Raw genomic sequence first — 27,123 nt, forward strand, 5'->3', positions numbered from 1 at the left:
GATTAAAAAAGCAGATTGTGGCTCACCACTGTTCAGTGGTAATTATCCTTTATTACTTATCATTTTGCCGGGCAGCATTTCTGACTGACCATAAATCAGCACAACGTTTCAATCATGCAGAATTACTGTTATTGCTGAGTATTGTTAACATGCTGCAAGAGCGGGACAGAGCGCTCTGACCCAAATAAGCAAGCAAATGCTAATGATTCGGGCACTTCAATTCAATTTGGGTCGATTCATTTGGTGCCAAAGCGGCCCGATGATTAGTCACTTGACAAAAGGAGAGGGGAGGAATTCATGAGGGAGCATTTCGGCCACTTTCCACTGCTTCCTCTCTACCTTTTCCATCGCTCACGTCTCCACCGCCTGACCCACTGTCGACTGAAGTTGTCTGTGGAAAGACGCCCATGGGCTTATTGGACCAGTGCCTAATTTGTCTCAGGTTTTGTGTAGCCAATCAGGCAGCTCCCCAGGGATGGGTGATGTAACACTCCCTGCTTCTGGACTGCTGCCAGACTCTGTGGCACTGCTGTGCTGGAGTCTTCTGATTGGCCGGTGAGAGCTGGAGAATGGCCATTGATAGACAGGAGGAAGAGGAATGAAAATAACAACAAATAAGGGCAACAGTAAGCGAGTGAGCACATGGTTAAGGTGAAGACCTGAGAACGAACCTTGTCTGAGTGATAGCTCAGTGGTTAAGGTACTGGACTAGTTAACAGAAGGTTGCCGGTTCAAGCCCCGCCACCACCAAGTTGCCACTGTTGGGTCCCTGAGCAAGGCCCTTAACCCTCAATTGCTCATTGTGTAAGTCGCTTTGGATAAAAGCGTCTGCTAAATGCTGAAAATGTAAATGTAAATGTCTGGTGTTTACAGCTAACAGACTGCAGTGATTTATTCATGTTTTGATTCACATTGACTTTTATTTGATTGCAGCCAATATGAACCCAAGACATTTCATGTTTTGTGTGATAAACTTCATTTCATTTGTTAATATACGTCCATTCCTGCTGTTTAGACCTTAATGCAACATTTTTTTGGGAGGATTGGATTTCATGATTGATTTATGAAGTTAATCATTGGGGGAGGGGGGTATAAAGTTCATGTGGAAGTTCACACAGGTGGGGTAAAGTTGAGGTTAAGAGTTGTTCTCCTGAGCTGACAGCAGCTTAGCGGTGTGTGTGTCAGTGCTTGAACTCTGAATGTTCTGATCATTACTGCAGTACCCTAACTGCTGAACCAGCACTGTAACACGTTTTAGCTTAAGTATTGCTGTAAATGAGTAAGAGTGTGTGTGTGTGTCTGTGTAAATGATATACACCGTAAACTACAGTGTTTATGTTGTCTGTGTGTGTGTGTGTGTGTTTCTGTTTACATGGTTGCTTGTTGTTTGTGTGTATGTTTTTGTGTACTTCCTCTTCATTACTGTTTATATCAGTGGTGGAGAAACAGCACCGGCACCTGTGTTTGTGTATATGATTGTGTGATGTATGTGTGTTTTTGTGTGTGTCTGTGTTAATTATGTCCACCTTAATATTTCTGAAGTACAGTGTATACACTGATCAGCCATAACATTAAAACCACCTCCTTGTTTCTACACTCACTGTCCATTTTATCAGCTGCACTTATATAGGAGCACTTTGTAGCTCTACAATTACTGACTGTAGTCCATCTGTTTCTTTGCATGCTTTGTTAGCCCCCTTTCATGCTGTTCTTCAATGGTCAGGACTCTCCAAGAACAACTACAGAGCAGGTATTATTTAGGTGGTGGATCATTCTCAGCACTGCAGTGACACTGACATGGTGGTGGTGTGTTAGTGTGTGTTGTGCAATCGTCTCTGACTTCACGTCTACAAGGTGGACCAACTAGGTAGGAGTTTCTAATAAAGTGGACAGTGAGTGGACACGGTACTTAAAAACTCCAACAGCATTGCTGTGTCTGATCCACTCATACCAGCACAACACACACTAACACACCACCACCATGTCAGTGTCACTGCAGTGCTGAGAATGATCCACCACCCAAATAATACCTGCTCTGTAGTGGTCCTGTGGGGGTCCTGACCATTAAAAAACAGGGTGAAAGGGGGCTAACAAAGCATGTAGAAATACAGGTGGACTACAGTCAGTAATTGTAGAACTACAAAGTGCTTCTATATGGTAAGTGGAGCTGATAAAATGGACAGTGAGTGTAGAAACAATGAGGTGGTTTTAATGGAATTGCTGATCAGTTTATGTTGTTTGTGTGTGTATGTGTGTGTGTGTACTTCCTCCTCATTAATGTTTATCTGCGGTGGAAAAACAGAGCATCGTCTCCTGCATGTGTGTGTGTGTCTGTGTGTGTATGCAGATGTGCTGAGCTGAGAGAGTAATACAGTAGCCTTTCTTTCCTCTGTAGCGTCTGCAGAGCTGCCCTGGCTGGCCCTCTTCATTCCGGGCTCTTTTTAAATGTTAATTTCTGTTTTCCGCTTTACCTCCGTATCCGGCTCATCCTCCCCCACTGAACAGCCAGGCGTTGTGTTAGGGCCAAATGTGTCCTCTTCATGTGTTCATGTTCGTGCTCTCCAGTGCAGAGACACCGTCAGCCTCTATGCACATCCCTCCAGATAAACAAAACACATGTACAAATTAAAAAGAAGCTAAGAATATGGACTGGCATTGATTAGGGATTCAATTGAGTGATTTTAGTGACAGCATTGGCCAAAAGAAATGCATATTTATTCTCTATAACTTTGCACTTTTATAAAACTTAGTTAATTTTAGCACCAAACAAGTAACTCTTTTCCGAGCCTCACCCCTGGAGACCCCTGGACTTCTGGTACCAGGATGGTCCTTCAACTTCAACTTCTACACTGTAATCATTCTACAGTGCGTCCTGGTGCATCTCTTTCCTGGGTAGGGTGGCACGATGGCTAAGTGGGTAGCACTTGCGCTTCACAGCAAGAAGGTCCTGGGTTCGATCCCCAGGTGGGGGCGGTCTGGGTCCTTTCTGTGTAGAGTTTGCATGTTCTCCCTGTGTCTGTGGGTTTCCGCCGGGTGCTCCGGTTTCCTCCCACAGTCCAAAGACATGCAAGTGAGGTGGATTGGAGATACTAAATTGTCCATGACTGTGTTCGATATAACCTTGTGAACTGATGAATCTTGTGTAATGAGTAACTACCGTTCCTGTTATGAATGTAACCAAAGAGATTAAACAAATCCTAATAAACAAACAAACAAACTTTCCTGGGTAAATGCATCATTTGCACATGTCCACATTGTTCCATTGCTTTGATGTCCTGATGCTTCTAATGCCTCTTTTCCATTGTAGGAGCTTTGGACAGTAGACAGCAGTTAGTATGGACACTGTATGTTGTGACACCTTCACCTCTCATCACCAGTACTGATCCACAGTAGCTTTTCTGTTAGCCCATTAGAAAACCCCATAGCCTTTATGTATTCTTGCATCAATGAGTCTTGGCCACCCAACAACCTGTTGGTGGTTTGTGGCTTGTCCCTCCTCTGACCACTGTCAGTGGGTTCCCCGTTTGTCAGGCCATAACGAATTGGTCCTTATCAAAGTCACTTAAGTCTTTATGTGGATCAGATCTGCTGCATTCAACAGTTGATCTGCAAGGACATACCATTAGCCCAACATATACATCCCTATATGTCACTGACCTTAACTTGAACTATTGCTATGAAATAGGCATTGTGAATAAAGCACATATTTGATATTCTTTCCTCTCGTAAAGTTTCGCAAGTTTTAATGTGTTTGCAGTAGCTAGCTTAATATTTACATTTTCAGCATTTAGCAGACACTTTTATCCAAAGCGACTTACACAATGAGCAGAACACGATGAGCAATTGAGGGTTAAGGGCCTTGCTCAGGGACCAAACAGTGGCAACTTGGTGGTGGCGGGGCTTGAACCGGCAACCTTCTGCTTACTAGTCCAGTACCTTAACCACTGAGCTATCACTGGCCCCACTGAGCTATCAAATATTAGTTAAAAGTGATGTGTTTAGCTGCCACCAAAACAAGGGTTTTTATTAATCCTTTAACTGAACTTACTGACTGTTTTTCTCTAAACCAAATTTGGGGTCTGCGAAATGGTGCGTGACCACACTTACGTCTCTCTCAAACCAGACACAACACAATGCGAATCTTAAAGGGGAAGCTTTTAGAAAAATACTTTCATTTTCCTGTTTAAATTGTTTTGATGCCTCTTTTGGACATTGGCTTCAAATCACCATGCTTTATTTTGACCTAGTTCTTCTACAGCTCAAAGAATTATGCATTTTACTGCGTCGTTCTTACATGTGAGCCCTGACTTCACACTTCCCTGACCTGTTAACTGCTGGTTTTCACACATTCAGACGGTGTTTCTGCATCTCAAACCACATCCTTTGTGTGCTACGTAGTGTGTAACTAAAGCACTTAAAGTGCACTAATGTAATGTACCATCTAGTAGAGTTTTATGTGATTTAGGATGCAGATGATATAACTTATCTGATATATCACTGCCATAGAAAAAAAGTAAGTGTTGTTCACACTACACAACTGGATCTCCATATCATTGCATTCAGGTGTTCCAATCACTTCCATGGCCACAGGTGTATAAAACCAAGCACCTAGGCGTGCAGACTGCTTCTACAAACATTAGTGAAAGAATGGGTCGCTCTCAGGAGCTCAGCGAATTCCAGCGTGGTACCGTGATAGGATGCCACCTGTGCAACAAGTCCAGTCGTGAAATTTCCTCGCTACTAAATATTCCACAGTCGACTGTCAGTGGTATTATAACAAAGTGGAAGCGATTGAAAACGACAGCAACTCAGCCATGAAGTGGTAGGCCACGTAAAATGACAGCAGGGTCGGCGGATTCTGAGGCGCATAGTGCGCAGAGGTCACCAGCTTTCTGCAGAGTCAATCACTACAGACCTCCAAACTTCATGTGGCCTTCAGATTAGCTCAAGAACAGTGTGTAGAGAGCTTCATGGAATGGGTTTCCATGGCCGAGCAGCTGCATCCAAGCCTTACATCACCAAGCACAATGCAAAGCGTCGGCTGCAGTGGTGTAAAGCACTCCCCCACTGGACCCTAGAGCAGTGGAGACGTGTTCTCTGGAGTGACGAATCACGCTTCTCCATCTGGCAATCCGATGGACGAGTCTGGGTTTGGCGGTTGCCAGGAGAACGGTACTTGTCTGACTGCGTTGTGTCTGCGAGTGTAAAGTTTGGTGGAGGGGGGATTATGGTGTGGGGTTGGTTTTCCAGGAGTTGGGCTCGGCCCTTTAGTTTCAGTGAAAGGAACTCAATGCTTCAGCATACCAAGAGATTTTGGACAATTTTATGCTCCCAACTTTCTGGGAACAGTTTGGGGATGGCCCCTTCCTGTTCCAACATGACTGCGCACCAGTGCACAAAGCAAGGTCCATAAAGACATGGATGAGCGAGTTTGGTGTGGAAGAACTTGACTGGCCTGCACGGAGTCCTGACCCTATGGATTAAGAATACCACGTTCAGAAAAGCACGTCAACAAGAAGCGAGTGATCAAAGTTTTTGTGCGCTGATGTGCAGCATAAAATCAAGTAGGAAAAATAAAAGAATCCGAGTGGATTGGACTACGCGACCAGCAGGGATTGTTCTGTTCTGTAGTGAGTTGGAGGTTAATAAATATTTTTGCAATGCAGCATGGGTGTTAGGGTTTGGTGTGGACAATAAGATCACAAAATACTGTAAAGCTTGTGTGTGTGCTGATGTATTCTGATAGAAACTATATTGTGCCCCTGTTTCACGTTTTTACACTCCTCCCCCGGGTTTCCACTCACTCCGTATCCCGCGTTGTCATTGGCTGTAGTTCGACATAGCACTCGCTGCCACTCGGAACCTGCTCGCAACACCTTTCACACTACACTATTTGGAGTCGCCGACTGATCCAGATTTTTTTTTCCCCTCCCCCTTTAGCGCATCCAATTGTTCAATTTGCATCGTGCTTCCTCTCTGTCTATGCCGAACCCTGCCCTGACCGAGGAGATCGAAGCTAACCCATATCCCCTCCGAAACATGAGCAGCAGCCAGATGCGTTTTTGCCACCTACACATTGATGAGTTTGGCGCCACCTAGCGTTGCATACGGAGAAACACACCCTAAGGGCACACTTCCTCATCTCTTGTGCAGGCGCCTCTAATCAGCCGGCAGAGGTCGTAATCGCATTCTGACAGAGAGAGACCCACATCCGGTTCTTTGTCCCACCCCCCCAACTGAGCAACCGGCCAATCGTTGCCCATACAGCCACTCAGCCTCGAACCGGTGAAGCAGAGCTGGATTCGATTCTACGTATGGTTGCAGCGTGTCTTTTTACCGCTGCGCCACCTGAGCGGCCTGATCCAGATATTTAACATGCTAGATATTTTTCTTGAGTCGGCGAGCCGCTTGGATTGAGTTGTTGAACAGTTCACACATAACGACCGAGAGCCGAGTTTCGAGCCCAGAGCGAACGCCAAGTTGCCTCCGAGCTGCCACATCTAGCGGTGACCAGTCGGTAAGCGAAAATCAGGGCAAAAATCATGTATTACTGTACAAATGTAACATGTCATAAAGAAAAATCTGAATCATAAGTGACGAGCAGCAGGTTATTCAGGTTTATGCTTATGCTGATGCTGTTTTTTCTCTTTCTTGTTAGAATCAGCTCTCCAGACAGCGGCCTGCACTCATCCTCAGCTCCAGGGAGCTCGGACCCATTTGGCGAGGAGCCCAGTCACAAACTGTGGGACGAACTAGGACAGATCGGCCTCCCTCCCGACATCAACGTTCAGTCCTTGTTCGACCCCACTGGTAAGCTAATTCATTGAAGGGAGGGAACAGCATGTACATATTGTTAACTGTTGAGTTATTATTATACAGGGTGGACCATTTATATGGATACACCTAAATAAAATGGCAATGGTTGGTGATATTAACTTCCTGTTTGTGGCACATTTATATGGGAGGGGGGAAACTTTTCAAGATGGGTGGTGACCATGGTGGCCATTTTGAAGTCGGCCATTTTGGATCCAACTTTAGTTTTTTCAATGGGAAAAGGGTCATGTGACACATCAAACTTATTGAGAATTTCACAAGAAAAACAATGGTCTGCTTGGTTTTAACGTAACTTTATTCTTTCATGAGTTATTTACAAGTTTCTGACCACTTGTGTTCAAAGTGCTGCCCATTGTGTTGGATTGTCAATGCAACCCTCTTCTCCCACTCTTCACACACTGATAGCAACACCGCAGAAGAAATGCTAGCACAGGCTTCCAGTATCCGTAGTTTCAGGTGCTGCACATCTCGTATCTTCACAACATAGACAATTGCCTTCAGATGACCCCAAAGATAAAAGACTAAGGGGGTCAGATCGGGAGACCTTGGGGGCCATTCAACTGGCCCACGACGACCAATCCACTTTCCAGGAAACTGTTCATCTAGGAATGCTCGGACCTGACACCCATAATGTGGTGGTGCACCATCTTGCTGGAAAAACTCAGGGAACATGCCAGCTTCAGTGCATAAAGAGGGAAACACATCATCATGTAGCAATTTCAAATATCCAGTGGCCTTGAGGTTTCCATTGATGAAGAATGGCCCCACTATCTTTGTACCCCATATACCACACCATACCATCAATTTTTGTGTTCCAACAGTCTTGGAGGGATCTATCCAATGTGGGTTAGTGTCAGACCAATAGCGGTGGTTTTGTTTGTTAACTTCACCATTCACATAAAAGTTTGCCTCATCACTGAACAAAATGTTCTGTGTAAACTGAGGGTCCTGTTCCAATTTTTGTTTTGCCCATTCTGCAAATTCAGTGCGCCGATCTGGGTCATCCTCGTTGAGATGCTGTAGCAGCTGGAGTTTGTAAGGGTGCCATTTGTGAGTAGCTAATATCCGCCGAAGGGATGTTCGACTGATGCCACTCTCCAGTGACATGCGGCGAGTGCTACGCTCTGGGCTCTTGCTGAATGAAGCTAGGACAGCCACTGATGTTTCTTCATTAGTGACAGTTTTCATGCGTCCACATTTTGGCAAATCCAACACTGAACCAGTTTCACGAAACTTGGCAAGCAGTTTGCTAACTGTAGCATGGGAGATGGGTGGTCTCGTAGGGTGTCTTGCATTGAAATCTGCTGCAATGACCCGGGTACTGCGTTCACCAGACATCAACACAATTTCTATCCGCTCCTCACGTGTTAACCTCTGCGACATGTCAATGGCTGTAAACAAAGAGAAGCTTGTAAATAACTCATGAAAAAATAAAGTTACATTAAAACCAAGCACACCATTGTTTTTCTTGTGAAATTCTCAATAAGTTTGATGTGTCACATGACCCTCTTCCCATTGAAAAAACTAAAGTTGGATCCAAAATGGCCGCCATGGTCACCACCCATCTTGAAAAGTTTCCCCCCTCCCATATACTAATGTGCCACAAACAGGAAGTTAATATCACCAACCATTCCCATTTTATTTAGGTGTATCCATATAAATGGCCCATCCTGTAGATTTGGCGAAGTGTTTAGGATGACAAGGTGCATTTTTGACATCAGTTTATCCACTTGTCAAGAGCAACACGGCTGGTTTTATTCACCGTTGAGGCATAACATTAAAACCACCTCCTTTTTTCTACACTCCATTTTATCAGCTTCACTTACCATATAGGAGCACTTTATAGTTCTACAATTACTGACTGTAGTTCATCCGTTGATCCCTTTTAGCCTGCTTTCACCCTGTACTTCAATGGTCAGGACCCCCACAGGACCACCACAGAGCAGGTATAATTTAGGTGGTGGATGATTCTCAGCACTGCACTGACACTGACATGATGGTGGTGTGTTAGTGTGTGTTGTTCTGATATAAGTGTAACAGACACAGCAGCGCTGCTGGAGTTTTGAAATACCGTGTCCACTCAATGTCCACTCTATTAGACACTCCTACCTAGTTGGTCCACCTTGTAGATATAAAGTCAGAGACGATCACTCATCTATTGCTGCTGTTTGAGTTGCTCATCTTCTAGACCTTCATCAGTGGTCACAAGACGTTGCCTATGGGGAGCTGTTGACTGGATGTTTTTGGTTGGTGGACTATTCTCAGTCCAGCAGTGACAGTGAGGTGTTTAAAAACTCCAGCAGCATTGCTGTGTCTGATCCACTCATACCAGCACAACACACACTAACACACCACCACCATGTCAGTGTCACTGCAGTGCTGAGAATGATCCACCACCCAAATAATACCTGCTCTGTGGTGGTCCTGGGAGAGTCCTGACCATTGAAGAACAGGGTAAAAGGGGGCTAACAAAGCATGCAGAAATACAGATGGACTACAGTCAGTAATTGTAGAACTACAAAGTGCTTCTATATGGTGGAGCTGATAAAATGGACAGTGAGTGTAGAAACAAGGCTGATCGGTGTATATAAATACTTGCTGTCATTGTTCTGTTGGCTTACTGCTGAAACAGTCTCATAGTCTGCGTAGAAGAATGCAGTTTGATGGTATTCAGGACATATTATGGATTTTGTGTGGAAAGTTTGGATGGATTATTGACTGTGTGATGTCATTAAATCTGATTCCCCATTTGGGACCCTGGGGGTTCCTCCAGCCGGTCCCATTGTCCTCTTTTCTCATGACCGACATAAATCATTAAAAACTAAATCTAACACCTGGTGCTAAACAAGCTTTTGCGCTGCTGTGCTATTGTTAAGCAGTAAGGTAGTGCCGCTTTGTGCCGCTGTGCTGTCTTGAGCGTCGCACTACATTGAGATGCTGTACTGCCTCAGACTGTAAAGTTGTGCTGCATTTAAATGACTAAGCAGAAGAAAGGCAGTTGATATTGAGAATGTACAGCAATATGCTGGGTCTGGGTCAAAGCAATGCCATACCACATTTTCACCACAAACAAACCACGCCAGAGTTTGTTTGGGACCAGACCCAGTTCACCTCCTCTCAAGGGTCTTGATGTGGTTGTTTTGACCTCATCTAACTGCGATTATTGTGTTTACATCTACCCAAATACATGACACCAAGGGGGAAATTCTTTCTGGTGTATTGCAGCCACTGTTGATTTGTCCACCCCAGTGGTATTGAATTGTTCTCTGATGCTTAGTGGTTGTTATTCCAATTAAAGCAGGTGGTTGCTGAACTATTGATCAGAAGGTTTCTCCAGCATTGGCAAGTTGGCACCTAATTTGGTCATAATTGTAAGTCTTTTTGAATAAAAGCATCTGCTAAATACCATAATTACCAGATTCTACTGTTAGCTGAAAACTAAACAGGCTTATTTTGCTTATTGTTCTTGTTAATGATATGACGAAACCAATAAGAAATTCAGCATTAAAGAAGATACCAGAATACACTGCTTTGGGAGGTGTTTTTGGCCAAAATTCTTCTGGTTAGCTTGGATCAAAGTGTAGTCAAATGGCATTATGATTACCATAGGAGACACTGGGGCGCACAGTCTAATGAGCTGGTCCACCACTGCTGAGATCTCGAGGTCAGAATGTCTGGACGTCCAACAGATACAATTGGCCGTGTGTGAGTGATGGAGGTCGACATTGCTTCTCACTGGTGCAGTTGTAACTGTAAGACCTCTGCTGGCTGGTGGAACTCACAGAGCAGCAGCACAAGACGCACTGTGTGCAGTACAGCTCTCTGTGAGACTTTGGTGGCGGCAAAAGAAGCGATGATTAAGCGTGATAGTCTGTGGTTCTCCTGGGGAATTGGAAATGACAAGATTTAGAGAAAGTCTAACCTAAAGTAAAAGAAGAACCGTATTAAAACATTTTCTTAAAAAAAGAAAATGACAGCTGCTCAGGTGGCGCAGCGGTAAAATATGTTAGCACACCAGAGCTGGGATTTCGAATACATCATATTGAATCTCAGCTCTGCCATCCGGCTGGGCTTGGCGGCTACATGAACAACGATTACGACCTCTGCTGGCTGATTGATGGAATAATGCTGATTAGGGTGTGGCTCTCCGTGCACACGGCTGTTCCGCATATGAACTCGCCTCGTGCAGGTGAAAAGATGCAGTCGGTACTGCGCTCGTGTCGGAGGGGGCATGTGCCAGTTGCGAAGCTCCTCAGTGAGCAGTGGAGGGTGGTATCAGTAGATGTGAAGCATAACACAATCAGGGTAATCGGATATGACTAGATTAGGGAAGAAAATTAAGGGGGGAAAAAAATGACGTTGACTTAAATTTTTTGGAAAGAATTGAATATGTAAATAACCAGAACTGATTACAAGCACTTCTTATTACTGTGTGTGTGTGTGTGTGTGTGTGTGTGTGTGTGTTGTAGGGCAGTGCTGTGCTCATCTGCACTGTGCAGCCTGGTCAGATGGGGTTTGGCGAGGTGAGGGAGGCCAGACTCAACTCTACGTGGATAAAGCCATTGACTCAGGGAGCACAGAGGTAAGCATACTGCAGAAATGCTGACATGACCAGTGGTGCCCACTGTTGCATGTGTGTTATGCTAACTGTCATTTAGTTTCTTTGTCCATGATTAGAACTGCACAGTAAGGGCTAGAAAAGCTCTCAAATATTCACTCTCACTCACTTTCTTGACCACTTATCCAATTATGGTTGCTTGGGAAGGGGGGGGGGGGGGGTACTGGAGCCTATCCCAGTTTTTCAATGGGCGCAAGGCACACAGTAACACCCTGGACGGGGCGCCAGTCCATCGCAGGGCAGACACACATACACACACAACACATTCACCTATAGGGCAATTCAGTGTCTCCAATTAACCTGACAGCATGTTTTTGGACTGTGGGAGGAAACCCACAAAGACACGGGGAGAACATGCAAACTCCACACAGAAAGGACCCAGACCGCCCCGCCTGGGGATCGAACCCAAGACCTTCTTGCTGTGAGGCGACAGTGCTACCCACTGTGCCGCCCTTTGACAAATACTGGTCCTTTAAATTTTTTGTTTTTCTTTGTGATGTAAAAAAAAAAACTATATGACTATATGTGTTTTGTCATGCCCAATTCCCTGATTGTAACCTCCTGTGTCACCCCTGCCTTTGTAACTGATTAAAAAAAGCCACAGACTATTATGTGACAACTCCAACAATTGTGACTAGTACAAATCAAGCTATTATGCATTAAGGGCCTTGCTCAGGGCAGAGATGTGGGGCTTGAACCAGCGACCTTCTGATCAGTAGTCCAGTACCCTAAGCACTAAACTACCACTGCCATTTTTTCAAGTCACACAGAGCAGTATTACATACATATTGCTGTCTGTGAATCATCCACCCCTGGCTCAGCTGCCCCAACCAGCCAGCAGAAACTTCTTTGACCTCCCTCTCTCGGGCACATTCAGTTGTGGGTGTTAAAAACTTGGCTGGTCACTAGCAAAGCTGGTTTGAACTTGACAGCTCCTTAAAATATGCTACATGAATATTTTGTGCTTAATTCTGTGCTTTCTGTTTTTGTGTCCATGTGTGAGCACTTCTTCAATTCAGCTCTTTAGACAATAAGTAAACAAATGTCCAAAATGCTAGTTGTTTAGCCTTGTTCTCCCATTTTAGTCATGTGTAATTCCCTGTTGGAGTTGCACAGTCGCTGGAGTCTTACACAACGCATAGTCACCAGCCCCGGTTCTGGACTGCTTTGCTTGGGGGGGGCAGTAAAACCTAATGAGGGGGCATGTTGATAGTCATGTTTTTGAAGCCAGAAATATATTCAAGGCTTGATTTGTGCATGAATGATGACAGCCAAGCTATTGATACTGGCTTAAAGTGATGTATGAGGTAAAGAAATAAAAATGCATGTTTTCGAACTTAAACTTAAAACCCAATGATTAAAAAATACATGTTGATTATGTAAATGGAGAAAAAAGATTATCTAATTGTATTTCATTTTAATACGCCCCCTTAATTAAATTGCCATTACTAATAGAACAACTCTATTTCTTGAAAGGCTTTAATACAAATTTAAGTCAAAGCTGACAAATGTACCTACACACAGACTGAGAATATTCAAACGTGGAAATAGGAATGAGTGAGAATATTTATATTATTGGGAAATTAAAATATAAAGAAAACAAAAGAATACTAATTCTGTAAAAAAAAAGTGTTTACCAGTATACCTGCCTCTCGCTCACACTAACAGAACATATACTGCCGAACTGAACTGTTTGGGGCAGTCTGCCGATTTTTATATGACTCAAAGAGCCAATCAGGAATAAGCAAGGAAATATCTTCACACTGTAAAACAAAATGCATTTTTGTGATTGGTTCAGAGATAATTTTAAAAATAGCCGTTGCTTGCATTGTGCTTGGGGGGGCAAAGACACAATTTGGGGGGGCAATGCCCCCCTCAGCCTCCCCCTAGCGCCGGCCCTGATAGTCACACATTACTATCTCTCATGCAGTTACATTGACCAGCCAGCAGAGACTGCAATTAAAGCAGCATTAAGGAAACCGTTTGACATTCTCTCCCCTCAGACATAGGCATTCTTGTCTGTGTGTGTACTGGCTGGCCAATAGCACAGCTGAGATTTCAACTCAAAAATTCATTGGTGGTTTACTGGTTAACATAGCAATGCATGGATTACTTATCTCTTGCTAACATCTATTTCTGACGTTTTCATTGTACCACTACTTGAGTAAGTGTAAGAGAACTGAAAGACTTGTTTTCTACATGCACATCAAGTGCACACTTGCTTGCCAGCTCTGAAGTAAACGACCTAGCTAAAGCACCAGACCTGAAATGAATTAAGAACACTGCAGGACAGGCACAAGCCTGACAGAACAGTGCATTGTTCTGCACTGTCAAGCAGAGGTTAAAAGGGAAATAAAATGAGCCGCTCAGGTGGCGCAGCGGTAAAGTACGCTAGCGCACCAGAGTTGGATTTTCGAATACATCATATCGAATCTCAGCTCTGCTTTTCCAACTAGGCTGGGCGGCTGCATGAACAACGATTGGCTGTTGTTCAGGGTTGTTAGGGTTAAGAAAGTCAGATCATAGGTCATCATAACTGGTGCAACTGGCTGACTGATGGCGCCTGTACAGGGCTGAGGAATAATGCTGATGGGGGTGTGGCCCTCCATGCACAGTGCCCGTCAAGTGTATGAACTCGACTCGTGCAGGTGTAGTCTGTACTGACTGTACGTACTGGAGGGGGCGCATGTCAGTTGAGAGGCATCCTCAGTCAGCGGTGAAGGGTCGAATCAGTATAGAGGACACAATCAGGGTAATTGGACACGACTAGATTGGGGGATAAAAATTGGGGGAAAAAAATAAAGGAAAATAAAATGAATGACATGGCCAATTGAGCCTGTAGAGCACTTGATCAGGCCGTTGGCACTGCTGCGCCAAAAACTTGGGTTTCATTGGCATTGGGTGCCGACTCAGCTGAGCTATTAGTGTGATTAGTAGTCGTTGTTATTGTTTTAACTCATTTCCAGCACAATCACAGACATGCTAATCGTTTAGTAGGGGAAGACAAATGTGCACAGTCTTGATTAAGTATTCAGAGAGAAGCATGAATGAGGTTATTATTGGCAGAGACTGAGTGGGTGGAGGGGTTGCTCAGGGGGTCTCCCGGTCTTTAAAATATTTTCCAATTAGGATGTGAGTTGTTCAGCCTTGCCATTGCACTCTCTCGTGTGTAGCCAGTGTTAATTAACCCAATGTGATGTGGCAGACATGGGCACAGGGGTCTGTTTGGCAGGGGGACACATTAGAGGTAATTAATTGTTTTTATTTCAGCTCATTTTCTTCACCTCTGGGACCTGATAACATCTTTGCAAGTGTGTTTATGTGCTGCGGGGGCGTGTGGAAAAGACGAACAGATTGGAAAGAGCAAAGTGAATTTGTTACATTGTAAAATCTCGAGAGTCGCTGCGTCTGGATATTTGGTTGGGCAACAAGACCCTGGTTGGTGCTGTTGGCGGCTTAGCAGGTTGAGTTTTCCTGTTGTTGTAAAATGTGTTTGTTGTCAGCTGAGTCTGGGTAAATCTTGGACTGGTAATTATGGGGGGGGGGGGGGGGGGGGATCAGTACATTCTAGATTTTCTCTAAAGTGTTTATTTCATTTCTCTTCTAGTTATTCTACAGTGCTCCAGGTTCCTCTCTAGTTTTGTGCTTTATTCAAATGGCTTTCCAGCAGGGCTGTCCTACTAACCGACATGCTTAAAAACAATTCCCAATGGGGCCGCTCAGGTGGCGCAGTGGTAAAAACACACGCTGGAACCAGAGCTGGGATCTCAAATACATCGTATCGAATCTCAGCTCTGCCTGCTGGCTAGGCTGAGCAGCCAAATGAACAACGATTGGCCTGTTGTTCAGATTTGGGTGGGATTAAGCCTGATTGGGTCTCTCTCACATAAATAATGCAATTACGACCTCTGGCTGGCTGATGATGGAGTGCTGTCAGGGTGTGTCTCTCCGTACACTGTGCCGAGCTGCACTGCACTCGTCAAGTGTAGGTGATAAGATGCATAAGGCATGCTGCCCACGTGTCGGAGGGGGCGTGGGTTAGCTTCGTTCTCCTCGATCAGAGCAGGGATCGGCATTGGTGGAGAGGAAGCATGACGCAATTGGACAATCAGGCAATTGGACATGCTAAAAGGGAGAAAAAGGAGAGAAAATGCATTAAAATAATAACAATAATAAAATAATAATAATTTGAAAAAAAATTCCCAATATTGACCAACATTACTGTTCAAGCGTATTTTAGTTCTGGCAGCGTTGTCATTTGGAGACGTGAGAAGATCAAATAAAAAACAGTTTCATAAACCTTTATGGTCTTGTTAATCAAAACCCATTAATTTTATGTGCTAAGAAGCTACAACAAGTGATTCCAGGCTTAGGAAAGATGGGATGGATGTCTAAAAAATACAAACCTAGTCTCACCGTTTCACAGCTTACTAGTCAACAAGCCATATTTTTCACACATTAGGTCATATAAACAGTTTGTCTCATTGGTGGGTCAAACTGGGTCAAAGAAATGAAATGAATACAGCTGCATTCACATAATGCGTGGCAAAAACACACTTTTGCCATTGTTTCCTATGAAGTGTTGTCTATGAAGTGAGGTGGTAGCTGCGCTACATGGACAACCACACAGATTTGCAGCTTTGAGGCTTGGTTTTTACTGCTTGACGCTCAGTTTTTATTCAGTCTGATTGAACTTTAAGGCAGTTTGCTGCTAACCTTGGTGCAGCCTGCACACAGTTATGCTGTATTAACGTGCATGACAGCATTGTGTGTGTGTGTGTGTGTGTGTGTGTGTGTGTGTGTGTGTGTGTGTGTGTGTGTGTGTGTGTGTGTGTGTGTGTGTGAGTAAAGGTTGTCTCTGGCAGTGAAGCTCAGTGAGGTGTGCAATAGAAAAGGTCATGCAGCTCAGGATGGGCTTCACCTCCTAGAGCTCAGTGCCACATCATGTTTCTCTAATTGTGTTTGCGCCCTTAATCCTTTAAACTATTGGCAGATTGCTCATTTGGCTTTTAGCCCAAATGTCACTGATACTAGTGTGTGTGTGTGTATAAGTGTGTTATGAAGCCAGGAGGGTGGACATGATGTCTGTACCAGTCTTTTAGTTACATTGTTTGCTTTTTGTTTTTGTCAGTATCACTTCTGGTATCTTAACTGTGGGTCTTACGCTTGGTTTTTCTTGGTGTCTCTTTGTAGTATGTCTATCATGTCTCTTTCTTGGTAAATCTTTAGTTTCTTTTTAGTGCCTCTTGGCAGCTCTATATATTTTAGTATTTTTCGTCTCTATTAGAAAAAGAGAGTATCTTTTACAATAACTCTCTTGGTCTCTTGGTATCTCTTTATCTTTTTAGTATCTCACTTTCTCTTGGTCTCTCTTCTCTCGTAGTATCTTTTTTAGTATCTATCTTGGTCTATTTCAGTTTTTTAGCATCTCTCTTGGTCTCTCTCATTTTTTAAGCATCTTTTATTCTCTCTTAGTATATGTTTCAGCATTTCTCTAATGGTATCTTTTTTACCATTGCTCTTTCTTTCTGGTGCATGCTAGGAAGTGTGGGTGTGGAGGGTGCATTTGTGAGGTTTTTTTTCCACTACGGTAAAATAGTCTGTGACATTAAAAATGGGCACCTTAACTATGAAGAGGCAGATCTTGAACAGATGGTGTCTTTTAGGAGAGCTGTGCTTATGATTTTGGACAAGGAACCCACTCTGGACATCTCATTCCTAGTGAGGCATGAGGGTATTTTGGAGAGATTTTATTTGATATTGTTATATTGTTATTTTTTTGTAATAATATCAAAATGTAACTTGCTTTCTTGGTCTATTTTTTAGTATCTCTTGGTCTCTCAGTTTCTTTTTAGTATCATTTATCTCTTTCTTTAGATCTCTTTTTGTTATTTCTTTCTGTTCATCTCTCTCTGTCTGTATCTTCTCCGTATCTCTCACACTACTTTTTTGCTATCTTTTTTTGGTAGGGCTGGCTTGATACCACTTTCTTATGTCCGATACGATACCGATACTGCAAATTAAGTATCTGCCGATACCGATACCAATCCGATATCATCATTTCTCCTCTCAAACGACTAAGCAGTAATAATACATGTCTCAATGCACCATGGATAAACTAGCTATCTAAATAACAATGCTCAGACTGTGAAACAAATATATAAAGGAATAAATACAGAACCTACAACATCACACTTATGCAAAAATGTTTTTATTTTAACTTTTACACACAGAACATTTAGCACTATTTTTGGCTTGTTTAACAAAAGTGTCTACAATTGGAAGATGTGGATGTCAATCAAACGTGATGGACCAATTAGAATTGATGCAGAGTTGAGTTTTTTCCATTAAAGTTCTGTCATGTTTTTAGATTATTAAAAACCAAAGCGTGCTTATTTTAAAAACCCTGCTGGATTTTGAAGAGAAAAACGGGAAACGGTGTAGTTTGTTTTATTTCATAACACTAATTGATTAATTGTTCAGGATGTGAGAGATCTCTAAGCCGGGACAAGACCGATTTATCCAAGTCCGATTTATTATTTATAAAGCGATTTTTATTGTGTTTAAACAGTGTTTTTAGATGTGGCAGTAGTAGATGATTTTTTTTTAAAAGCTAAAAGTTTAAGTAGATCAGTGTGTTTTAATTTCTGAAAGGCTTTTGCAGATGAGTTGTAGATCAGTGGCACATGTTAATGATGTCATCAAGTGTGAGTGGCAGTAAATGACACTTGTCATGTAATGTGAATGTAATATATATTGTCTGGCCTTTAAGAATGTTAAGTGTACAATGCTAGGGTATAGGGAGCAAGTGTGTAGGAAAGAGATTAAAAAATGACAGTCTCCGGCTGTGCTATGTTGTTCTGTGTTTGCACTGAGCGTGTGTGACATTAAAGTAGCGTTTTCGTGAAACCCCACTTGAATGTTTGAACATTGAATTATTTTACAACACTCTGTTGGAACGTATCTCCCTGTGTTTTTTGCTTTTCACACAAACAATGGCCTTATTTACATTAAGTGTTATTTACATTAACAGTATCAGATTGGATTACACATTGTTTCCTTCCGATATCTAATCCAGTGATTTGGGCCAATATCAGACCGATACCGAGTATCGGATCAGTGCCAGCCGTCTTTTTTGGTATCTTTTGGTTACCCTCTTGCTATCTATTTTTGTATTTGTTCTTGTATATTTTTTAATTTTTTAATTAATGTTTTGCTATCTTGTTTTTTATTTATTGGTATCTCTTGGTGGTTCACTCCCAGGATGTATCTGTTTTTATTTCCACATTTTAGCCTTCAAACACCTAAAGTCTATGTAAACATTTTGTCAATTAAAAAAAAAATCTATTAAAAGTTCTCTTGGTCTGTGGAATCTCCACTGTAGGACTTTACTTATTTGTTTCATTTTTGTTGCAGTACAACCTCAGCAAATTGAGCTTGTTTATTTATAGAGATTGGAGCAAGTTTGCCCTTTCTTGGCTTTTGGTCTGTATGATTTATTGTCCATATGATCACACAGATTGGAATGGTTCAATAGCTTTCCCCCCCTACTGTCTGATAGAATTAGAGGTCTGTTTGATGCCCTCAGCCTCAGTCTGAGCTTTCTGTTAGTTTTGTACAGTGAATACTTTCTGTTTCTATATAAGTGTGCTGGCTAATTAGTGTGCCAGTCATTCGGAATAGGTTTTATAGTGGTTTGTAATTGGACTTTGTAGACTCTACTGTAAAAACCTGACATGCTATTTCAGACTACATGTTGTCAGAAGCCTGATGTTTGGTTAGTCAGCTGTGTCTGCCAATAGCTGTCATTGGCACCTGGAAGACACAGACGTGGGCGATAATTGCTTGATGTTTAGTGTTAAACTGTTTCTTCTATCTCATGTTAAAGCTGATGTTTCATTAATCTGATCTTGCTTTTGTAATATGACAATTGTTGGTTTTGATTTCAGTAGCTTATAGGGTGATAAAGAAATCAACAACCTAAAGGCTTCCTGTATAATGCTCCTAAAACATAGTTCAAAACAGTTTTCACCGGTTATGAAAGGAAAAAAGTAATGGCTAAGCCTCAAAATAATAATAAAAAAAAATAGTTAAACAGTTTTACCAAGCAGTTAATTTTCATGAGGGTTCAAGGTTATTTCTCAGGGTTATTTCTTACAAAATATATTTAGTGCGTTCAGTTGCTCAATTGCATTATGCCTCCTCTCTACTAATGGCAATTCCTGCTCTGATTAAGGAGAACGAAACTCACACGCCTTCTCTGACGTGTGCAGTAGCCGACTGCATCTTTTCACCTGCATGAGGCGAGTTCATTTGCGGATCAGCTTTGTGTACAGACAGCCACATCCTGATCAACGCATTGTCCCTCGTCTCTGTGCAGGCCCCATCAATCAGCCAGCAGAGGTTGTAATTTCATCAGTAATGAGAGAGTCCCTATCCGGCTCCCATCTGTATGAACAACAGGCATTGTTGTTCATGTAGGTTCCCAGCCCAGCCGACATTTATATGAAACGCTGCACTTAGGTGAAAGAAGCCACTTAAATTACAAATATAGAAAATTAATTTAAAATTAAAACTAAATTTCTACAACTCTACATGAAAAGGTTCTGTAACCATAAAAGAATTAGATAGCATCAATTTTGGAACTTCCACACATTTGACTGCCAAATATTTGACAGCTTTTTCGGATCAACCTACTTGTGTGAATCGACCTTTTCCCACATGAAAATGATGAAGTGTAAATATTGGTCCACCCTTACTGATGAACACCTGAAAAACTGCTTGAGAATCAGTATCAGCAGCTCCTGTCCAGACCACATAAACCTGACTGATACCATTCAGAGCAAATCACCAGAATAAGGTCAGTGTGAATTTTCAGTCACTTGCCCTGTAAAGCTGAATATCAATACAGGAACTGAAGCGCATTTAAAAAGCTTCAAAGCTTTTTTGAAAAATGATGAGGGCAACCTTAAAAAGTAGATGGTGATGACCTGTAGACTGAAACAGTAGATCTCAAGCCATGAAAGTGTGGGCACCCCTGGTCTAGATTTACAGAAGGTAAATGTGGATGTGGATACAGAGGTATTTGACAGGGATGAAAAGAAAAACAGCCACTAATACAGCGATAAGACCTGAACTCTTCTGAACAAATCACGTTTTTGGCACAGATTCAACTTTATCTTTTATGCAGTGTTTGCAAAATGTATTTAATTTTTTTATATTTGAAATAGCAGACTGATTGAAGGAGCAGTTTAGTGATATGTTAAAAAAGTGGTTTGATAAAGTACAACAGAAATGACTGGAGTAAAGGTGAAAGGAACATTCGTGATCTTTGAAGTTATTTCAACAAAGTTAAACTTGACCTATTTTTGTCAGCATTTTATTGGGGGGCATGAAAATTTTTCATCTTCCAAAGGGGGGCGTGACAGAAAAAGTTTGAGAACCACTGGCCTACAGCAATTTGAGGCAGCAACAAACCACACCACCAACCAATAAGGAAATGTTCAATCACATTAATAAAATATTGTCACAACCAGATGTGCATATTGCTGTGTCGACCCCTAATATGTATACAGAAGCAGTTGAAAGAAAAAAAAACTAAGGCAAATTGAGACTCCGGAATGCAAATCTCACCTCTTTGACCAGCGTGGGGAGGAATTTATTTATTCAGGCTGTCGGCAGTCTCCTTTTAGATTCACACCTGTCTAATACAGTCAATCACCCTAAAACTCAAACTAGTTAGCTGCCTATTCATCCATACAGCCAGCCAGTCTTTGTTAAGTGCTGTCAAGTGGATTCTGACTCCTGGTGACTATATGGATATTGTTTGATGAAGTATCCTGTTTACTGTTTGACTTTTCAGGCTTATTAGTAGCTTGTTAATTATTCCTCTTTTAGTATCCATTAATGTTGTTGCTGTCTGTCCTCTTTCTCATTTACCTTCAACTCTTCCAAACATGAGTGTCTTTTCCACTGAATTTAACTTTCTAGTTAAATTGATATAGTTGGTTCAAGTCCTTGTTGTTTTGTAACATGTACATAATTCTGCTATCAAAGCATCTCAACCCGTGATGAAGTAAAGCTTTCTTGATTGTAAACAGTATAACTTACACTGATCAACAATAACATTAAAACCACCTCCTTGTTTCTAAACTCACTGTTCATTTTATCAGCTCCACTCCATTGTTCTTCAATGGTCAGGACCACCACAGAGCAGGTATTATTTAGGTGGTGGATCATTCTCAGCACTGCAGTGACACTGACATGGTGGTGATGTGTTAGTGTGTGTTGTGCTGGTATGAGTGGATCAGACCCAGCAGCACTGCTGGAGTTTTTAAATACTGTGTCCATTCACTGTCCACTCTATGAGACACTCCTACCTAGTTGGTCCACCTTGTAGATGTAAAGTCAGAGACGATCGCTCATCTATTGCTGCTGTTTGAGTTGGTCATCTTCTAGACCTGTTGGCGCACAAACACCTACTTACAGGAGATGAACCCCCTACCTGTCAAAACTGCAACGAGACCCTGACAATTAAACACATACTGATTGAATGCCCTACCCTGCAGCCACAAAGACAGCAACACTTCCGTGCAGACAATATCAAAGATCTCTTCGATAAGACCTCACCAGGGAAAATACATAATTACTTAACACACATCGAACTAGTACACCTTATGTAATAAAGGAAATGTGGCTTGTACCAAGCCGCACCCCGCCCTTTAAAAACATCGTCACCATTATATGAACCAGACACTTGACATGCCAGTATATAGCCGTAATCGTGCTGACGTGGCAATAAATCCCAGCTATCATCATCATCATCATTTAGACCTGTTGGCTGGATATTTTTGGTTGGTGGACCATTCTCAGTCCAGCAGTAACAGTGAGGTGTTTAAAAACTCCATCAGCGCTGCTCTACCATTATCCACTCATACCAGCACAACACACACTAATACACCACCACCATGTCAGTGTCACTGCAGTGCTGAGAATCATCCACCACCCAAATAATACCTGCTCTGTGGTGGTCCTGGGAGAGTCCTGACCATTGAGGGGGCTAACAAAGCATGCAGAGAAACAGATGGACTACAGTCAGTAATTGTAGAACTACAAAGTGCTTCTATATGGTAAGTGGAGCTGATAAAATGGACAGTGAGTGTAGAAACAAGGAGGTGGTTTTAATGTTATGGCTGATCGGTGTATGTTCCAGTAGCGTACACTTTATGAAAAAAAAAAAGAACTGTCACATCTAAGTATAAAGTTTGGGTTATCATTTGCACAATTTAGGCTAACTCTCTGTGTGTGTGTGTGTGTGTGTGTGTGTGTGTGTGTGTGTAGTACTGTGCATATTGTAAGCGCCTTGGAGCCTCCATTAAGTGCTGTGAGGAAGGCTGTAGCCGCTCCTACCATTACCCATGTGCTGCCGCCGCCGGCACCTTTCAGGACGTCAAGACATACACAACGCTGTGTCCTGACCATATCCAGCTGGCCCTCACCAAATGTGAGTCACTCCCTACACACACGACTTCTCTGTGTTGACTGTATGAACCTTTATTTTTGTCTAACCCATTTCAAATTTCTGTTTGACTTACAGTTAAAGACGAGGTGAAGTGTATGCTGTGTGATAATCCTAATCCAGGTGATCTGCACGACCAGCTATTCTGCACTACGTGCGGTCAGCACTACCATGGTGCATGTCTGGATGTCGTTGTCACTCCATTAAAGAGGGCAGGCTGGCAGTGCCCAGAGTGTAAGGTCTGCCTGATGTGCAGGTGAGTATTAATACTTGGGTGCAGTGTGGTAGAAGTTCAACTCTATCTTCTCTTTATTGAGAGAGACCAGTTTGGCGGTCAGGTCAAAAGTATGACTAGTATTAAGTACAAGCGTATGCTTCCAACGTTGTAGCACAGTTTGGGGAAGGACCTTTTTTCTAGCATGACTGTGCCCCTGTACACAAACTTAGGTCCTTAAAGACATGGCTAAACAAGTTTGATTTTGTTAAATACCTCAGGCATGGTGACTAGAACATGGATTGTGAACAGGTCTTTTCCTCAAATTAGTGTCTCACCTAAACCTTATTTATGCTCATGGTTTTTTTCTCAGTTGGAATCTATATTTCCAAGGGCAGTGGTGGCTCAGTGGTTGCAGTACTAGGTACTAGATCAGTAATTGGTTGCTGGCTTAAGCCCCAAAACTACCAAGTTGTCACTCTTGAGCTCAAGAGCAAGGCTCTTAATTCTCATTTGCTTGCAGTATCACATCAGATTAGATATCTGCCAAATGTCATTGATGTACAAGTGTGCAGTCCGGTTTCAAATATTACATATGGAGAGGTGAACAACTGATAGGTGAATTAAAATCTATTTAAAGCTTATTTACCAGTAAAAAAAAAAATTGAGTCCACTGTTAGATTACAGCTATCATTTTACATTACATTTAAATTTTCAGCATTTAGCAGACGCCTTATTCAAAGCGACTTACATTACAGTTACAGTATACAGTCTGAGCAGTTGGGGGTTAAGGACCTTGCTCAAGGGCCCAACAGCAGCAACCTGGCAGTGGTGGGGCTTGAACCAGCGACCCTCTGATCACTGGTCCAGTACCTTAACCACTAGGCTACAGCTGTGGTTCATTCTCAACAGCTAGTATTGGATTTGAATTAAAAGCAGAGCTAATGTGAGAGCTCAGAATGCTGATTTGAAACTAAACCTCAGTGTGCATGTGTTTCTTTTAGAGAAACACCATTTCTAAATGTGTTTAAAAATGCATCATGCTCCAGTATATAAAGGTAGAATTATGATCATCTTATAATAGGCACACTAATATTGTCAGGAACCACTTTAATACAGCCACTGCATCTCTATTTACACCGACTAGGCATAACATTATGACCACTGATTTCAGTAACGCACTAATCTGACCACATTTTTCAGTAACAAGTAATCTAACGAGTTACTATTTCCAATCCAGTAATCAGATTAAAGTTACTTATCCAAGTTACTGTGCGTTACTATTTTTGCGTCTCGGGGAGTGACGTCTGGCCTATGCGACAATTAAGTCACGAGCTGCGTCCGGAATCGCATACTTACAGAGTATGCACTAGATTGGAGGAAGTATGCACTACTCGGCCGGTAAAGAAGTACATACTTTCAGTACAGAAGTGTGCAGTATGCACACAACACCGCTACGTACTACACATGGGGACGTGATGACGTAATATCACCATAGTTACAGACTCATTACAAACCCCACTCACCAAAATTTTGGATATTTATCGTCTTTTTGTTATTTATTTGCCTTTAAAAATTTTATTTTATTTATCTTACTTACACTTGTGAACAGAGGACTCCGTTTTCCGCGTCTTTTTTGTTTCTTATTCTGCTTCAATCGCCTACGCAGCTTCAGTTGCATTACGGCAGCTGCTGAATGTAACTAATAAAGTAACTTGTAATCTAACTTAGTTACTTTTAAAATCAAGTAATCAATAAAGTAACTAAGTTACTTTTAAAATCAAGTAATCAATAAAGTAACTAAGTTACTTTTTAAAGGTAACTATGCCATCACTGATTATGAATACGAATCCTTTATTGTCATTGCACATTGTACTTGTACACTTGCAATGACAATAAAGGATTCGTATTCATAATCAGTGATGGCATAGTTACCTTTAAAAAGTAACTTAGTTACTTTATTGATTACTTGATTTTAAAAGTAACTTAGTTACTTTATTGATTACTTGATTTTAAAAGTAACTAAGTTAGATTACAAGTTACTTTATTAGTTACATTCAGCAGCTGCCGTTATGAGCACTGACAGGTGAAGTGAATAACACTGATGATCTCTTCATCACGGCACCTGTTAGTGGGTGGGATATATTAGGCAGCAAGTGAACATTTCATCCTTAAAGTTGATGTGTTAGAAGCAGGAAAAATGGGCAAGTGTAAGGATCTGAGCGAGTTTGACGAGGGCCAAATTGTGACGGCTAGACGACTGGATCAGAGCATCCCCAAAACTGCAGCTCTTGTGGGGTGTTCCCTGTTTGCAGTGGTCAGTATCTATCAAAATTGGTCCAAGGAAGGAACAGTGTTAAACCGGCGACAGGGTCATTGGCGGCCAAGGCTCATTGATGCACGTGGGGAGCGAAGGCTGGTCTGTCTGGTCCGATCCAACAGACGAGCTACTGTAGCTCAAATTGCTGAAGAAGTTAATGCTGGTTCTGATTGAAGGGTATCAAAATACTTAGTGCATCACAGTTGCAGGGCTGTTTTGGCAACAAAAGGGGGACCAACACAATATTAGGAAGGTGGTCATAATGTTATGCCTCATCTGTGTATTATGATTAGCATGTTTAGTAAGTGCTTGGAATGAACTGTTCTCTACCGTCTTTGTATAATATCTACATTTTGGAAGCTGAACTGGTTCTGCTCACTGTGTTTATGATTGTCTTACTGTTCTACATTACTGCTACTTTCACTATGTTACACTGTTTACATTAATTCAGTATGGTGTGTTTTACATTTTGCAATAATCTGGCAAAATTAGCATCCCTATTAGGCAGTTCACTTTTGAATAACCTATAACATCATAAGGTAGGCAGTTTGGAAGTCTTTATCAAAGTCATCGATTAACAGCTTTGAGCAGTTTTAAAGCAGTGAAATAAAGTGTTTATCATTCTTTAAATTATTGAGTGGTCAGCATAGTCTCCAGACTTGTTTTGAATGAACTGGACAGATGTTCAATTTTTAACCAAAACACATCGAGAAACTCAAATGTCAAAGTGCAATTTCACATGTGTCGACTTTAAAGAATCATGTTAGGCTTAATGAGCTTCAAATCCAATTCTGCATTGGCTGGAGAACGTTGTCTGAGTTTAATGAAGCCATCACGTGGAGCCTGCAGATGGCAGTCTCTAGGTAGAACTCAGCAGCTAATTCAATTAGCTACACAGTAAAATGCCAGCATGTGCCATTATTAGAGGCAATAATTGATTGTGATTTAGCACAGATTGTGCTTCTCCGTGTGATGCCTGTCTTTGTTTTGTCAGTTTCTCCCCCTCTAGAGTGTTTTAGAGTGCTCTGAGCTGGTATGTCACTAATTTTTGTTGTCGTTTGATTTTCAGAAACCCCGGGGAGGACAGCAAGATGCTGGTATGTGACATGTGTGATAAAGGCTATCACACCTTCTGCCTTCAGCCTGTTATAGACTCCATCCCCACCAACGGCTGGAGATGTAAGGTAAGGAGCTTGCTGAAGTTTGTTTTTGCTGGGAGGGAATTGTACCAGATGATGTATGTCTGTGTGCTGAATGTGGGAGAGAAGAAAGAGCAAGCGCCAAGCACTTAAGCTTGCTGGATAAGCATTGTTAACCTGACTTACGTGAGCAAGCTGGCAGGCTCCTCCACATTCCCACTGTCCTCTCGTGGCTTTGGTAATATGGCCTTTTAGCCGCTGCTTGGAAATAGAATTCCAGCTAAAGTGCATATGGGAAAAGAGGAGGAGAAAACAGAAAAAAGTCAGGATGTTGCCAAAAGTATTTAGACGTTTTTGCCCCACACAATGCTAATAGTCGTATGAACACATGGCTCGAGTTGTTTAGTGTGGAGAAACTGCACATGGCTTAAAGTATGCTGATGATGCGTATATAGAGTGTGCTTCAGGGATGAGTATGGA

The 27,123-nt window shown here is 42.2% G+C and overlaps 1 protein-coding gene across 7 annotated transcripts in view; it reads left to right on the forward strand.

The window, feature by feature from the left end:
• Positions 1 to 27,123, forward strand: part of kmt2ca (lysine (K)-specific methyltransferase 2Ca) — a 249,644-nt gene that overhangs the window by 91,792 nt on the left and 130,729 nt on the right. For all 7 annotated transcript variants that reach the window (XM_062991111.1, XM_062991113.1, XM_062991116.1 and 4 more), the window contains exons 6-10: positions 6,659 to 6,810; positions 11,304 to 11,416; positions 22,793 to 22,955; positions 23,049 to 23,226; positions 26,574 to 26,688. In XM_062991111.1, the coding sequence (XP_062847181.1) occupies positions 6,659 to 6,810; positions 11,304 to 11,416; positions 22,793 to 22,955; positions 23,049 to 23,226; positions 26,574 to 26,688 (721 nt within the window). The remainder of the gene's footprint in view (positions 1 to 6,658; positions 6,811 to 11,303; positions 11,417 to 22,792; positions 22,956 to 23,048; positions 23,227 to 26,573; positions 26,689 to 27,123) is intronic.

The sequence above is a fragment of the Trichomycterus rosablanca genome, chromosome 3, assembly GCF_030014385.1.
Source record: "Trichomycterus rosablanca isolate fTriRos1 chromosome 3, fTriRos1.hap1, whole genome shotgun sequence".
Classification (NCBI taxonomy): Eukaryota; Metazoa; Chordata; class Actinopteri; order Siluriformes; family Trichomycteridae; genus Trichomycterus; species Trichomycterus rosablanca.